This window comes from Monodelphis domestica, chromosome 1, assembly GCF_027887165.1.
Source record: "Monodelphis domestica isolate mMonDom1 chromosome 1, mMonDom1.pri, whole genome shotgun sequence".
Lineage (NCBI taxonomy): Eukaryota > Metazoa > Chordata > Mammalia > Didelphimorphia > Didelphidae > Monodelphis > Monodelphis domestica.
Genome location: NC_077227.1, coordinates 548258169 through 548275032, shown reverse-complemented (window position 1 = coordinate 548275032; position 16864 = coordinate 548258169). Strand labels below are relative to the sequence as shown.

The 16864-nt window shown below is 36.7% G+C and overlaps 1 protein-coding gene across 2 annotated transcripts in view; it reads right to left on the bottom strand.

Annotated features, from left to right (window-relative positions):
• EIPR1 (EARP complex and GARP complex interacting protein 1) overlaps window positions 1-16864 on the bottom strand; it is a 279220-nt gene that overhangs the window by 254536 nt on the left and 7820 nt on the right. For both annotated transcript variants that reach the window (XM_056813353.1, XM_001381318.5), the window contains exon 2: window positions 2386-2469. Coding sequence is in view for 1 of the 2 variants with exons in the window: in XM_001381318.5 (XP_001381355.1) it covers window positions 2386-2469 (84 nt within the window). In the remaining variant the exon portion in view is untranslated. The remainder of the gene's footprint in view (window positions 1-2385; window positions 2470-16864) is intronic.

The window sequence follows — 16864 nt, the reverse complement described above, 5'->3', positions numbered from 1 at the left end:
CTACACCAAGATAAACTCAGAATGGGTGAATGACCTGAATATAAAGAAAAAAACTATAAGAGCAAATTAGGCAAACACAGAATAGCATACTTGTCAGATCTTTGGGAAAAGAAAGACTTTAAAACCAAGCAAGAGCTAGAAAAAAATCACAAAATGTAAAATCAATAATTTTGATTACATCAAATTAAAAAGGTTTTGTACAAACAAAACTAATGCATCTAAAATTAGAAGGGAAGCAACAAATTGGGAAACAATCTTCATTACAATAAACTCTGACAAAAGGTCTAATTATTCACATAAATGCAAATCAAAACAACTCTGAGGTATCACCTCACACCTAGCAGACTGGCTAACATGACAGCAAAGGAAAGTAATGAATGCTGGAGGGAATGTCACAAAGTTGGGACATTAATTCATTGCTGGTGAAGTTGTGAATTGATCCAACCATTTGGACGGCAATTTGGAACTATGCACAAAGGGCACTAAAACATTGTCTACCCTTTGATCCAACCATAGCAATGCTGGGTTTGTACCCCAAAGAGATAATAAGGAAAAAGGCATATACAAAAATATTTATAGCTGCGCTCTTTGTGGTGGCCAAAAATTGGAAAATGAGGGGATGCCCTTCAATTGGGGAATGGCTGAACAAATTGTGGTATATGTTGGTGATGCAATACTATTGTGCTCAAAGGAATAATAAAGTAGAGGAATTCCATGGGGACTGGAACAACCTCCAGGAATTGATGCAAAGTGAGAGGAGAAGAACCAGGAAAACATTGTGCACAGAGACTGATACACTGTGGTACAATTGAACATAATTGACTTCTCCATTAGTGTCAATGCAATGACCCTGAACAACCTGGAGGAATCTATGAGAAAAACCACTATCCACATCCAGAGGAAACTCTGTGGGAGTAAAAACACCAAAGAAAAACAACTGCTTGAATACATGGGTTGAAGGGATATGGTTGAGGATGTAGACTCTAAAAGTGCAAACAACAACATGGAAATAGGTTCTGATCAAAGACACAAGTAATACCAAATGAAATTGCACATCAGCTGTGGGAACAGTGGGTGGAGGGGAGAGAGGGAAATGAAGTGTTTATTGTAACCAAAAAAATTAAATTAAATTAAATTTTAAAAAAAAGGATTTCAGCCGAGAAAACCAAAATCTCCAGAGGTGGTAAAAAAAAGAAAACAAAACAAACAAACAAAAACAACTTACTCAAAGTCATATAGGTAAAAATGAACAGAACTGATACTTAAACCTATTTTCTCTGACACCAGATCAAGTGCTCTTACTAAACTAAGTTGCTTCAATTTGAAAATTATTTTAATCAGTTTATATTAAAACTGAAGTTATTTAAGCCAAAAACAATGTATTATAATAGTGAAAATCTTCAATAATAAAAATAGCATTTATATAGTGTTTTATAGTATGCAAAACTCTACAAATATTAGTTTATTTTATCCCTATAACAAAAACTGTGTGAGCCAGATACTGTTATGCCCTTTTTACATATAAGCAAACTGGGGCAGAAAGATGTTAAATGATGTGTCCACAGTCATACTGCTAGTAAATGTCTGAAGGTTGTAAAAGGTAGGTTAAAAGAAGGGTTCAAAACTAATTTTATATATATATATATATACACACACAAACATATATATAAATAACAGGTTTATTTAGCTAAAGGGAGGAGGGAAAAAAGGGAATTAGGAAATAACTAACTCTTAACCCAAATAGATATTAAAACCCTTATACCTTCTATAATTATTCTAATCTAAATTCTTACAATAGTAATTAAGGCTAGGGGGGGTTTGTAGGAACAAGGACAAGGGTCAAAGGATCTCACAACCAGGAGTCTTCTTTAAGTCAAGCAGTAGTCCCAGTAACAGTTCTGTTGAAATCCACTTGACAGCAGCACCAATAGCAGCAAGGACAGGCAGAAATCAATAAAGTCAAAGAAGAGGGAATCACTGACTCTCTGGGTCCACCCCAGAAATACCAAACAGAAACCCTCTTGGCTCTCCTGACTACTAGAGAAAAAGCAGCAGCTTCTCTCTCTTCTAGAGGAGTTCATCAACTGCTCTCAGAAACTGCCTGTGTGTTCAGTTCCACAGCCCTGAGAGTTCTGTGCGGAATGTCGGTTTCCAGGATCTCTTGCTGTCAGCTTACCCTGTTAAAATACCTTACTTCAGGTTGAATTTGAGCTTAGGTCTTAGGTCTTCCTGACTTCAGGTCTAACACACTATCAGAATAGTCAATGTTATGCTTTATTCATATAAGTTTTTAAAAACTTCTCAATCATTACACTGGGGAGGCAGAAGCAAAATATATAATACAAGAAAAACTAACACTGTGTTAATTTCTCAAAAAATTGTTACCTGATTATCATATTTAAGAGACTGTGTCCCAACCAAAAATCGAATGGCATCTGTTTCTGCAGTTTGAGGTGTTAAAGCACGGGCCTGTGACAGAGAAGGGGGGAAAAAAACATTTATAAACTTTGATCCAATACATAAAAACCAAAAAACAAATTTACTAAACTAGATTGGAATAACTTTGTTTTATATTTGTTTTCAAAAGGAGAAAATCTCTATGCTCAATCTCTATTGGCTCTCTTTTATTCTAAAAGTGAAACAAACCCAGTACTCAAGATGTTTATATTCTGAGAATGACAGCTATGTATGTAAATAAATATGAACAGCAAAAATAAAAATAAATACAAATATATAAAAACAAAGTAAGTAAAAGCAAAATAGGTCTGAAGGGAAGGTACTAGCACTTGGGGAATAGAAAGATAAAAATAAAATAAAATGAAACATTAATATTGTCAAGTAGTTTACATATTATCAAAGAGAAACAGCAAATACATATAAAAAGTAAATATAAAATAGATGAAAAGAAATGCAAGGTAATTTCCTGGAGCTGGGGGGTGGGGGGGGTGGAGGGGGGAAGGTTAACATCTTAAAGATTAGAAATAGTCTCAATAGAAGGGAGGTGGAGTCATGATAGCAGCTTAGAGGCAGCAAAAGTTCAGACCTCCACAAACCCTTTCTCACCAAATCAAAAACACAATGCTTTGAGGAGACTGAAAACCAAATCTAAGAACAGGTCAGAGCTAGGGAACCCTCCTGCTGGACTCAACTTAAAAGGTATGCCGCACCCCCCCCCCAAAAAGTCTAAATTCTAGAGAACATGGGTTTAAGGGGAAGGAAGAAGGAAGGACCCAGGACCCCTCCCCCACTTTTTTACTGAATTAGAAAAAACCCTAACAAAGTTCATTTGGAAGAACAAAAGATCAAGGTTATCCAGGGAAATCATGAAAAAAAAATGTGAAGGAAGGTGACCTAGCAGTACCAGATCTCAACTAGACTATAAAGCAGTGGTCATCAAAACAATTTGGTACTGGCTAAGAGACAGAAAAGAGGATCAATGGAATAGTCTTGGGGTAAGTGACCTCAGCAAAACAGTCTATGATACACCCAAAGATCTCAGCTTTGGGTACAAAAATCCACTATGTGACAAAAACTGCTGGGAAAATGGGAAGGCAGTATGGGAAAGATTGGGTTTAGATCAATATCTCACACCCTACACCAAGATAAACTCAGAATGGGTGAATGACTTGAATATAAAGAAGGAAACTATAAGTAAATTAGGTGAACACAGAATAGTATGTTTGTCAGATCTTTAGGAAAGGAAAGATTTTAAGACCAAGCAAGACTTAGAAAAAAATCACAAAATATAAAATAAATAATTTTGATTGCATTAAATTAAAAAGATTTAATACAAACAAAACCAATGAAACCAAAATTAGAAGGGAAGTGTGAAGATTAAATTTAACTCTCCCCTGATTATAACAATGAAATTAATTAACTCTCTCTGGATTGTGAAAAATAAATTGTAATCCTTACCTATTTTTTAGATTTAGTCACCAAAAGTGTAAACACCCTACTTATAGTAGTGGAGAGATCTGCCCATTTTTTAGATTTAATCACCAAAGTTATAAACACCTGTAAACCTTAAAATTTCTTAGACTTATAAATGTTGGAAATTTCACCATTGGGAAATTTCATACTTGAAAAATTTCCTATTGATAGTGGGTCTTGGCTATTGGAATGTGAACCCCATTGGCATGGGAGGTTCCTCCTCCTCCCTTCTTAAGATTACTTTAGGACAGAAACCTTTTGCTGAACAATGGAAAGGACTTTGACCTATGCTTAAGCATAGAACAGGAATTTCTTTGAGTCATGATTGATTTTAGAATTGATACAATGGAGATACTTGGAATGACAGAACCAAGTCTTGGAAATTGCAATCTCCACCCTACTCAGTCCTAACAGGATTTAGGAAGGGCTGCAGCATAGATCAAAATTTAATTATTCCAATCTCTACCCTACTCTGGGTAACATGATTTAGGAAGGGCTGTAGCAAAAGATCAAGATTTAATTATTTGAGAATATGACCTCCAACAGACATGTGCAAAGCCACAGACCTCTGGGCGGTCCTGGGTTAAGCTAGAGCCACCATTGGCACAGGGAAAATGATGGAAAGTGATTGGTAGATATGAGAACTGAGGGGAGGGAACTTGGATGGTTTCCTTAAAGATAGAGGGGTCTGAGGACTGAGGGGTGGTTGGAGAGTTTGGCTCTGAGTGGTTGGAGAGGTGCTCTGAGAAGCTTGCTCTGAAGGAAGCTGGAGGTGGAGGCCCCGGAGACTGTTTCTCCATTTTGGTCACGTGAGTAATAGGGACTGATCTCCTTTCTTTGCCCCAGCTATCTAAGGGCTTGGGCCTTTTGGCCCAGCCTAAACAGAAGGGGTATTTAAGCCCTATTCCCTTCTCTCCCCTTTCTCTCTCTCTCTCTCTCTCTCTCTCTCTCTCTCTCTCTCTCTCTCTCTCTCTAATTCCTTTCTTCCTCCTGTTTGTAATTAAACTCTATAAAAGGCTGACGGCTGACTTGAGTTTTCATTTAGGAATTACATAGCTGAATTCCTTGGTGACCTTAAATTAATATATATCAGTCTTTTAAAGTGATTTCCTTGTCACACACCCCATTTCACATATTAAGTGGGAGGTCTGGAACCCACATGTGAAATGGTGGGTGGCAAATTAAAATCAAGTGACTGACCCTGAGCAGCCCTAAATGCAAAAGCGTAAACTGTGATTGTTGGACAAAAATTAGAGGAAGTGACACAAAAGAATGTGCCTTTAAAAGGGAGTGACAACTACCTGAATGTGTTAGACTTGGAACTCTCACTTGGACTGGAACCTCCTGTGAGAGAGAGTTCTACTGAGAGCTCTACTGGGAGGCTGATGAATCTGCTGCCTGGACTGACATGTTGTGAGTGAAAAGCTAACTCTGAAGAGATGGGCCTCAGGAAAGAACTATCCTCTTGAGAGACTTCCCCCAAGTCCTCAGCTTTACCAAGGCTGGCTGGAAATTAACGCTTCCTGCCCAAGGGAGGGGGTGGGGGGAAGGGAGGTTGAGAGTAAATTACTTAGTACTTAGGCTAGATATTTTACACTATCCTCTCTCTGATTTCCTTCTTCATTCTTCTCTATATTTTGTAAATAAATTATAAAATAAATCTCTTTGGAATTAATATATATTCCTGGAGACCACTCTTAAATAATCAAGTCCAACTCTTTTAAAAGTTAACCCATTTTCCCCCTTACAGAAACAACAAATTGGGGGAAAAATGTTCATTACAAAAACCTCTGATTTAATTTTTGGTTTAATTACTCAAATTTATGAAGATCTAAAACAATTGTACAAAAAAATCAAGCCATTCCCCAATTGATAAATGGGCAAGGGACATGAATAGGCAATTTTCAGATAAAGAAATCAAAACCATCAATAAACACATAAAAATTTTTTTTCTAAATCTCTTATAATCAGAGAAATTCAAATCAAAACAACTCTGAGGTATGTGAATTTCAAAACTACTCCACCCTGTTCAGACCATTCTTTGGAGGATGGGATTTAGCTATTATTTCCTGATCAATGAGCAAAAAGCTCAAGATTTAATTACTTCAAAATATGGCCCTCAACAGCCATGTGCAAAAAAGGACAGACCTCTGGGCAGTCCTAGGTCAAGCTAGAGCCACAATTGGCACTTGTGAGGCACAGGAAGTAAGGTAGGGAACAGCCTATTGAATTCACTCACTTCCTGTAGACAGGGCAAGAGGCAGTTGGTGCTAGGAGCTTGAGGAGGGAGGAGGCTGGTAGACAGCTTCCCTTCAGATCACTCACATGAGTCAAGGACTGAGTTCCTTCTCTACCTTGGCCCTTTGGGCCTAATCTCCCTCTGGCTTGGCCAGAGGTTGAGTTAACCCCTTTCCCTTTTCTCCTCTCTCCTTCTCTCCCTCTCCCCTTTTCTTACTCCCATTGTGATTAAAGCACCATAAACTCCTTACTGACTTGAGTGTTTCATTTAGGGAATTACATAGCTAAATTCCCTGGCGACCATAAATTAATATTTTAACAACCTTTAAAGGTGATTTTCACCATGACAGGTACCACCTCATACCTAGCAGGTTGTCTAACATGACAGCAAAGGAAAGTAATGAATGTTGGAGGGGATATGGCAAAACTGGGACATTGATGCATTGCTGGTGGAATTGTGAATTGATGCAACCATTCTGGAGGGCAATTTGGAACTATGCCCAAAAGATGCTAAAAAATAATCTGCCCGGGGGCAGCTGGGTAGCTCAGTGGATTGAGAACCAGGCCTAGAGACGGGAGGTCCTAGGTTCAAATCTGGTCTCAGCCACTTCCTAGCTGTGTAACCCTGGGCAAGTCACTTGACCCCCATTGCCTAGCCCTTAACACTCTTCTGCCTTGGAGCCAATACACAGTATTGACTCCAAGACGGAAGGTAAGGGTTTAAAAAAAATAATAATAATCTGCCCTTTGATCCAGCCATAGCACTGTTGGGTTTGTACCCCAAAGAGATAATAAGGAAAAATATTTGTACAAGAATATTCATTGTTGTGCTCTTTGTGGTGGTAAAAAATGGGAAAATGAGGGGATGCCCTCTGATTGGGGAATGGCTGAACAAATTGTGATATATGTTGGTGATGATATACTGTTGTGCTCAAAGGAATGATAAACTGGAGGAATTCTATGGAAACTGGAATGACCTCCAGGAATTGATGCAGAGAAAGAGGAGCAGAACCAGGAAAGCATTGTACACAGAGACCAATACACTGTGGTATAAATCGATGTAATGGACTTCTCCATTAGTGGCAATGCAGTGATCCTGAACAACCTGGAGGGATCTACAAGAAAGAACACTATCCACATTCAGAGGAAAAACTGTGAGAGTAGAAACACAGAAGAAATACAACTGCTTAATCACATGGGCCGATGGGGATATGACTGGGTATATAGACTCTAAATGATCATCCTGGTGCAAACATCAACAATATGGAAATAGATTTTGATCAAGGACACATGTAAAACCCAGTGGAATTGTGTGTCAGCTATGTGAAGGGATGGGGGGAGTGGAGGAAAAGAACATGGCTCTTGTAACCAAGGAAAAATATTCTAAATTGACTAATTATATAACATTTTCAAAAAAAAAAATGAAGTCTCATAGGATGTCAGTAGCAGTTGAGCTGTGCTTTGAAGACAACGCAGAAGTGGCATAAGCAGAAGTAAGGAGAAAGTGCATTGCAGACAGGACAGAATAGGACAGTACAGCCAGTACAAAAGCAATGACAGGAGATGGAGCTTCATGCACAATGTATAGAAAGGTCAGTTTGCCTAGACTACAAAGTCTATGAACTAGAGTAATATGCTGTAAACCTGAAAAGGTGAACTAGAACTGAGTTGTACAGGGCTTTAAATGGCAGAGGAGTTCTTATTGATCCTAGAGGCAATTAAGAAGCCTGAAACCTGCTGAGTGACAGGGTCAAGGGCTATGATTTAGAAATATTACTGTGGCAATTCCACGGAAGAGAAATTGAAAAAAGAAGAGATGTGAAATTAGAAAACCAATTGGGAGGTCATTGCAATAGTCTAGGGAAAAGGTAATAAGGTTACCAAGAGAGCATAGAGAGATGACAGGGAATTAAAGCTTTAGAGAGAGAAAGACAAGTAAAATATGAATGAACAAATGAATTAATGAATGAAAAAGCATTTTTAAATACTTAGAGAATGAGTTAAATGTTGGGAATACAAACAGAAAAGCAAGATAGTCCTTGCTCTCAAGAAGCTCATTTTATAATAGGAAACAACATAGAGAGGGAATTTCAGTTATAAATAAGATAGAAAGAAGCAGCGGCCATTGTAAACCTTAAAATTTCACAGACTTATGAATGTTAAAAATTTTACTCCACATTGAGAAATCCTCCAATTCCCTACTTGAAATAATTCTCTACCAGATAGTGAGAACTCTACTTGAATGTGAAAACTCCTTGCTATGAGAGGATCTCTACCCCATCCCTACTTGGGACTGCTTTAGGGGAGAAAACTCCTTGCTATGGGAGGACCTCTATTCAACCCGTACTTAAGAATGCTTTAGGGCAGAAAACTCCTTGCTAAACAATGAAAGTACTTGAAAACCATACTTATAAAGGAAAGGAGTTCTTTGAGCCATGCCTATTTTTGGAATTGATACAATGGGATGCTAAGTGCCTATAAAGGTGGGGCAACTTGTAAACTACTTAGACCTAAAAGGTGAAAACTTACTCAGAGGTTTTCTCTTAATGAAATTAGTCGACACAGCAGCATTTTTTTTCTGACTTACTAAAGAGATTAATCTACTCAGCTGTGAATTCAAAATGGGCTGTCTTTTGGAAAACATCTACAATGATTGGTAGATGGAAGAACTTAGGGGAGGTGACATAGGAGATTTTGCCCTTAAAAATGAGATCTCAGAGAAGAGCTGGAGATCATTCTGAAACATTCAGATTGAGGAGGACTCATTCTGAAACATTCAGATGGAGGAGGGAGCTGGTGAAAGCAGCTGAGATGATGCTGGCCTGGTGTCACTAGAATCCTTGCTTAGACAGATCTTGTGGTGAGTGTTAAAAAACTGACTGATTTCTCTCTTAAGACTCAGGTCTAGGCCATATTGGCTTGAGGCCCTTCATACTTATTCCTTTCTCACTCTCTCTCTCTTTCTTTGATTACTCATTGTATTATTAATTAAAATTCTCTATAAAACCCAGTTGACTTGCGTATTTGAATAATTGGGAATATTTCCCTGGCGACCACCTTATATTTGATTTAAAAATCAAGACACTGTAGTGAAACATTTTCTGTGGTCAAATTTACTCACCCTCTCTTGTATCTATCACAATTTATATCTTCCACTATTTTAATCACTACAGTTTAAGACCTCAACCATTTAAAATCTAACACCATTAGGGTGAATTGGCAAAAGGGGTGGTAATATATCTTATTCAGTGTCATTTCCATCAATAAAATCATGCCCATTTCAGATGTTGAACTGAATTGTACCAAAGCACTTCAGCATAAGAACTTTCTTTTCTGAGTCTTCATTAGCTGTGCCTGCGAGGAGTCGCAACGCCCCATCTACTTATGAGTTGCTCCTGTGATCTACAGTTTTAAGTAAAAGACAGGGCTAGTGGTCTTAATGACAATGCTATGTCCTGGGATCTTCGACTTGCTCATTAAATGTGTATTAGTGGCAATCTGTTGGCAGTGATTTACCTAGGGTCATATTACTAGTAATTATATGAGGCAGGATTTGAACTCAGGTCTTACTGATTCCAAGTCCTGTGTTCTATCAATCATGTCACCTCTCTTCTAGAAAGATAGTCCCTCTAACAATGCATATTACATTTTACTCATTCCCCTACTTTTCTGGTTGACATCCTCTATAAATTCTTCCTCAAGATCTTGTAATATTCCATTAGCACCAGACTGTTAGGCTGTTCATCTGTGTAGGCAACAGTGGGGACTTTTTTTATTTGGATTTTTTGGTTTGTTTTTTAACTGATATTTTATTCTACTTCTAGTCATAATAAAACATGGCAACATCCTAGTCACTTCCTACAAGAATAAATATAATTATGGACTATCATTGCACCATGAAAAACAATGGAAATGAACAATTTGGAGTGACACAAGAAACCTCATATGAATTAATATACAAAATTAAGCAGAATCTGGAAAACAACACCCAAAATGATTATAAAATATATATAAAGTCAACATTGAAAGAAAGTTAAACTTTAATCAATTATAATGGCTGACTTCATCCTCAGAGAACAAATGATTAAACATATTTCCTTTTCTCCATAAAAAGGTGGAAGGACTAATGGGATCAAATGTGGTCACTATGTTGACTGGTTGTGTTTAACAGATTTTCTTTGTTACAGAGAAAATTCGCAATAGCAAAGGTTAAGATCTAATCAAGTTCAACCACTTAATTTTACAGATAGATAATGGAGGTCCAGAAGAGTGGAAAGACTAAACCCCAGAGTCACAAGGCTAAATAGTGCTAAGGCAGGATTCAAATCCTTTGAGTCTAACCTTCTATCTACTATAACAAACTTCATTGAGGGGATAGTTTACATCAAAATTGAAATGCTGTAAAAATCAAAAGGCACTATTCAAGTTTTTAGATAAATAATAGAATGACTGACAATAGAAGGCTTACAAATCTGTAAGATCTTCTTTTCATTGATTCCCAGGTGTCATTTAAAATGGAAATATATAGCATTTTCTTCATGGAGTCATTAGAGTCCTGACATTTTATTTATCAGGAACTGAAAACTACAGATACAAATATTAAAATGTCAACTTAATACCAATGGAAAATAATCATTAAATTATTGAAAAGTTATGAATCTACTTCATCTGTGAAGGAAAGATCCCTTATACCTTGATTATGGGTGATTTGGCTTAGGTATCTACAGTGAAATTCAAGCAAGCTTTAAGGAAGGCAAAAATATTACATTTAAATCAAAAGCATTAATGACTGAATAACAAATATTTAAATTTCACATGAAATTTCAGCAAATTAGACTATTGCTGTACTCTACCACCACATATTCCCCCTCTCAAAACACATTTTATACTATTCCTGTTCTGTGATTTTGTTTATAATTCCCTATCCCATTTAAGACTTTGTAAAAAAATAATCTATTATGCATAGAACCTATAGCCATATTCTGCCCACAGCAGCTACTTGACATGTTTATTTAACAAAAGAATCCTATTGATAAGATTTGTTTTTTTTTTTCTTGCTGATGAGGTATGTAGATTAGGTTTATTGGTACCAAAAACCTAGAATAAATCAAAGAATAGAAGATTTTAAGCATAACATTTTCAATAAGGCTTTAAGTCAAAGGTTTTCACATATAATTTCCACCCAAAAAAAGAATACACAAATCATAACGCCGATAGGAGGTCAAACCACAGGGACTCTTTAAGGAAAGTAGGATCATGGATTTAGAACTAGAAAAGGATCTTAGCAACCATCCAATCCAATTCTTTCATTTTACAGATAAGCGACCAATACTCTAAATATCACAGCACAGAGATCAAATTAAGCTTCCAAGTTTTAAAATTGTACCAGACACTTTCCTAGTCATTAGGGATACAAAGACTAAAATGAAGTCCCTGCCTTCAAAGAGCTTATATTCTAATGGGAAAGGCAATGTGTATATATATATATACAGTTATATATATTTTTAAAAAAACCCATACAAAGCAATTACAAGGTAGCCTAGGCAGGGAGAGGAAAGGAGAAAAAATTGGGAGGAAATAAGACATGGAGGGGAGGTAGAAGACATAGCTGAGAGACCAGGAAAGACCTCATACGAAGGCATTACTTCAGTTGAATCTTTTTAAAATGCAGGAAATCTGGAGGGAGAACATTCAAGGTAAGGGCAGTCAGTACAAGACACAGATATTCAAGATATAATCTGGTAATTCTGGAACACCAAGAAGGACAAAATAGGCAGAATAAAGAAGGTATGAACGAGTATAATATTTAACGCTGGAAAGGTAGGATGGATCCTAGTTCTGGAGATCATTAAATTAATTAAAACTAATATGTTTATCTGATATTTTTCAAGGATACCTAGGTGGCACTGCAGATAAAAGGTCAAGTCTAGAATTAGATTCGTCTTCCTTAGTTCAAATCTGGCCTCTGACACTAAATAGGTGAATGACCCTGAGTAAGTCACTGAACCCTATTTGCTTCAATTTCTTCATCTGTGAAATGAGCTAGAGAAGGAAATGGCAAATCACTCCAATATCTTTGCCAAGAAAACCCCAAATGGGGTAACAAAGAGTCAGACACAACTGAAACAAATGAACAACAACTTTATACTTGATCCTAAAACTAACAGGAACCTATTAGAGGTTATTGAATGGGATAACTCAGTAAGATATAGAAAGTCACCTTGGCAACTTTTTAGAAGATGTACTAGGGTAAAAAGAGACATAAGGCCGGGTGACTGATGAGGAAGCTAAAACAACAGAATGCACTGTCTTGGTGATCTTGTCAATCATGGCTTCCACTAATACTCCAAGAGGCAGTAAAATGGTGTATTGTAATGGAAAGAATCCTGGATTTGAAGTCTTGGATCTGTATCATAGTTGTTTTGATAAATAAAATGCACATTCTTTTAAAAGCATTAGTGAATTTAAGTAGCCTTTCATCAATGTGTATTTTTTCAATCACTGAATACTTTGGACAAGTCACTAAACTCTGCTAGCCTTTGTTTCTTCACTTCTAAAATGGGAGGACTGGATTGGATGACTTCCAAGGTCCTTCTCAATTCTACAGGTTTAATTGTATGTTTATTAAACAATTGTCTAGATCTCAAAAATGGCTTTTTCTTCAAGGCGAGGACTTTAATCATAAAGTACATAGGACCATAACTCAACACATGATAACTTACTATTGTATTCAGTTTTCTAATTTTAAAACATAAGTCTTGTCTCTCCAATTACATTGTAAATTTCTCAAGGGCAGGAACTCTCATTATATTTCTCTTGTATCCTTGCAGCATCAGTACTTGATAAATACTTCCTAGATGGCCAACCAATGTGATCATAAAAGCTAAGACAGGAGAGGTCACAGGAAGAGGTAACTGCTTGTTACAGTTCCTTAACATGTCTCTCCCCAAATTCTGTCAGTCTAAACATCACTATGGTTAACTTGGGGTTTACTTTGTATTTTATTTAATGTGTATATACTTATATGTGTACAAGTTGTCTCTGCCCAATAGAATGTAAGTTCCTTAAAAACAGACTTTTTTATTTCTGTCTTTTTATTCCCACCATAAGCCCTGTGGCTGGCACCTAGCAGACTTTATAAAGATTTGCTAATTGAATGGAAACAAAATTGAGGCTTGGTAGTCACTCATGGGGTAAGTCAGGTGGCATAACTGATGGAACGCCAGGCCCAGAGTGAGCAAGACTCATCTTCCTGAGTTTAAATCTGGCCTCAGACACTAACTGTGTGACCCTGGACAAGTTACTTAAACCTGTTTACCTGTTTCCACATCTGTAAAATGAGCCAAAGAAGAAAACTGCAAACCACTCTAGTATCTTTGCCAAGAAAACCCCAAACGGGGGTCATGAAGAATCAGACACAGTTGAAAATGATTAAACAACAAAGTCACTCTTGGGAAGAACGTGGAGCAAAGAACCTCTATGAATTCAAGAAGCCAAAGACTAGTGTGGCACTAGCAAGGCTTTGAAAAGAATAAGAGAAGAATTCACACTAATTCGCTAATCCTCAAATCAAATCTCAACTATGTTTTAATGCAAATGAACAAAAAATAAGTTCTTTTATTTCCTAGTAAAAGAGCAAACTAGAACAAAATCCATATGTTTTCTAAAACTACAGAACCAATACAAAGAGGGGGAAACAAAATAGTCTCTGAACCTAATATTTCCTTTAGTTCAGATTGTAAAGATTAAAATTTAGAGGAGACTGAGGCAAGTAGAAATTAGTTTCTCTCTGCAAGGAGGATTATATATATATTTTAGAGGTTTATTAAAAGTTAAGGATTAAAAGAAAATACAGGATAAGAAACACGTGGTGCCTAGGCCACAGAGGCCTAGACAAGACCTCACCTACATTATGGAAAGAGCCAAATCGGAAGTCCCAAAGAGACACAAAAGCCTTTGCAATCAGCTTAAATTCTTCCTAGATCTCGGCCCACCTCAGAATTGTGTGAGATTACAAAGCATTTTGGGGAAGTGGAGCAAGGGCTTGTGGGGATTGAAGTCCAGAGTTCTAGTCTATTTTTTACAAGATGCCTTGGGTAATGGTAGCAAGGTCTAGAATGGACTATGGGACAAAGCTTATTTTCTCATTAAATTCTGCTATGATTTCCTTTGACTATGCCAGAAAATACTTACATTAACTAAATAAGTAGACATCTATCAAGTTGAATTACAACAACAAAATTTGAGAAATTTTACTAACACTAATAATTATACTCACCATTTGTTTGCACTTCTTACAATTTATCTTCTGCTTGTCTGAATCATGAAAGGCCATGGCCTTGGCTTATTACCTTTCAGCTAACTGCCTTGAAAGCTAGAAGTAACATTCTCAAACTTAAGGAAGCTCTCCAAGGTCCCTAATAAATTTATTAGTGCCAAATAATGTTAAAAAAAAAGGAATAAATGTTTTTTCTTGATACAAAAGAGCAAAAGCAATGGGTAGAAGTTGCATAGAGGGAAATGGCATTTAAAAATCAGAAATGTCCAAAAACAGTATGGGTTATCTAGGGAAATAATAGGTTCTCTCTCAGAGGAGTTATTCAAGAAAAAGCTGGATGGCCATTTGTCAAACATGTCATAGAAGAAACTCTTATCTAGATTCAAGATCATCTATTAAACAGCTACTGAGGACCCTTCAGACTGAAATCCAGAGGCTTTATTTCAATCCTCATCCTTGACTTTTTATCATCTTATACTGTGTACTCCCTCCTCCTGCCCTTAAACATGTTCCCCAAGACTCTATCCTTGGTTCTTTCCCTTTCTCTCTCTCTCCAGAAATGCTTCCTTGGCAGTTCTTTAAACCTATGGCTTCAATAACGACATTTACGATTGAATTCCAAATCTCTTTTTCTACTCTTGAAACTTTTCCTCACAATTCCAATTAAGCATTTCCTAACTTATGACCATCTTCTCTACCTTGATGCTCCAGTGACACCTCAAATTCAAGAAATGTACATGTCAGTAGATTAAAATTTCATGGCTAGTCTATGGTTCCCCATCCCTCCCCCCAAAAAATAGAATATCATGCTTCAAGTAGATATATTTACTGGCAAAAAAAAAATTCTAAAAAAAGAGTAAAGTAGAGAGTTGTTGAGTTTTAGGGTGATGCATTGTTAAAACAAGGAACAAGGCCTTGAAGTGATATTCCAAAGAAATAGGGAAAATTAAAAGTCATTTCAATTAGTCAACAAACATTCATTAGATAATGATATTATGTGTCAAATATGAGTCAGATACTGGTAATACAAAGAAAAAATTAAACAGCACATGTTCTCAAGGATCTTACAGTCTATTGGGAAAATCACCATGTATTATTACATAATTATACATACAAACATACTATAAAAGGTAGTTTTGAGAAGAAAGGCATTAAGCAGCTAGAAAAACTAGGAAAGGCTTCATGTGGAAGGTGGTATATGAAGTGAATCTTGAAAGAAAGTAAGAGACTTTAAAAGAAAGAGAAGAGAAGGAAGTGAATTCCAGGAATGGGGGAATGGTCAGGGCAAAGACAAAGAGACTGAAGATGGAATCGTTTATATTTTATCTTATAGCTACTTGTGTATACTAAGAAAAAGAATGACACTAAATTTAAGAAAAATCACCTTGAGAGGTAGGTAGAAGATGGACTAGAGTGGAACAAATCTTGAAACACAAAGATTAATTAAGAAGTCATTTCAACAGTCCAGACAAGAGATGATGAGGGCCTAATCTAAAGGGGTACTTGTACCAATGCAACTAAAATTAGAAGGAAAACAACAAATTGGGAAAAAAAATATTTCTAACAAAAAACTCTGACAAAAGTCTAATTACTCAAATTTATAAAGAGCTAAATCAATTGTACAAAAAATCAAGCCATTCTCTAATTGATAAGTGGGCAAGGGACATGAATAGGCAGTTTTCAGATAAAGAAATCAAAACTATCAATAAACACATGAAAAAAATGTTCTAAATCTCTTGTAATCAGAAATGCAAATCAAAACCATTCTGAGGTACCACCTCACACCTAGCAGAATGGCTAACATGACAGCAAAAGAAAGTAATAAATGTTGGCAGGGATGTGGCAAAATTGGAACATTAATGCATTGCTGGCAGATTTGTGAATTGATCCAACTATTCTGGAAGGCAATTTGGAACTATGCCCAAAGGGCACTAAAAGACTGTCTGTCCTTTAATCCAGCCATAGGTATTTGATCCAGCATTGATCCAGCTGGGTTTGTACCCCAAAAAGATAATAAGGAAAAAGATGTGTACAAGAATACTCATAGTTGCGCTCTTTGTGGTGGCAAAAAAATTGGAAAATGAGAGGATGCCCTTCATTTGGGGAATGGCTGAACAAATTGTGATATCTGTTGGTGATGGAATACTTTGTGCTCAAAGAAACATGAACTGGAGGAATTCCAGGTGAACTGGAATGACCTCCAGGAATGGATGCAGAGTGAAAGGAACAGAACCAGGAGAACATTGTACACAGAGACTGATACGCTGTGGTACAATCGAATGTAATGGACTTCTCTACTAGCAGCAATGCAATGATCCAGGACATTTCTGATTGATTTATGAGAAAGAACACTATCCACATTCAGAGGAAAATCTGTGGGAGTAGAGGCACAGAAGAAAAACAACTGCGTAATCACGT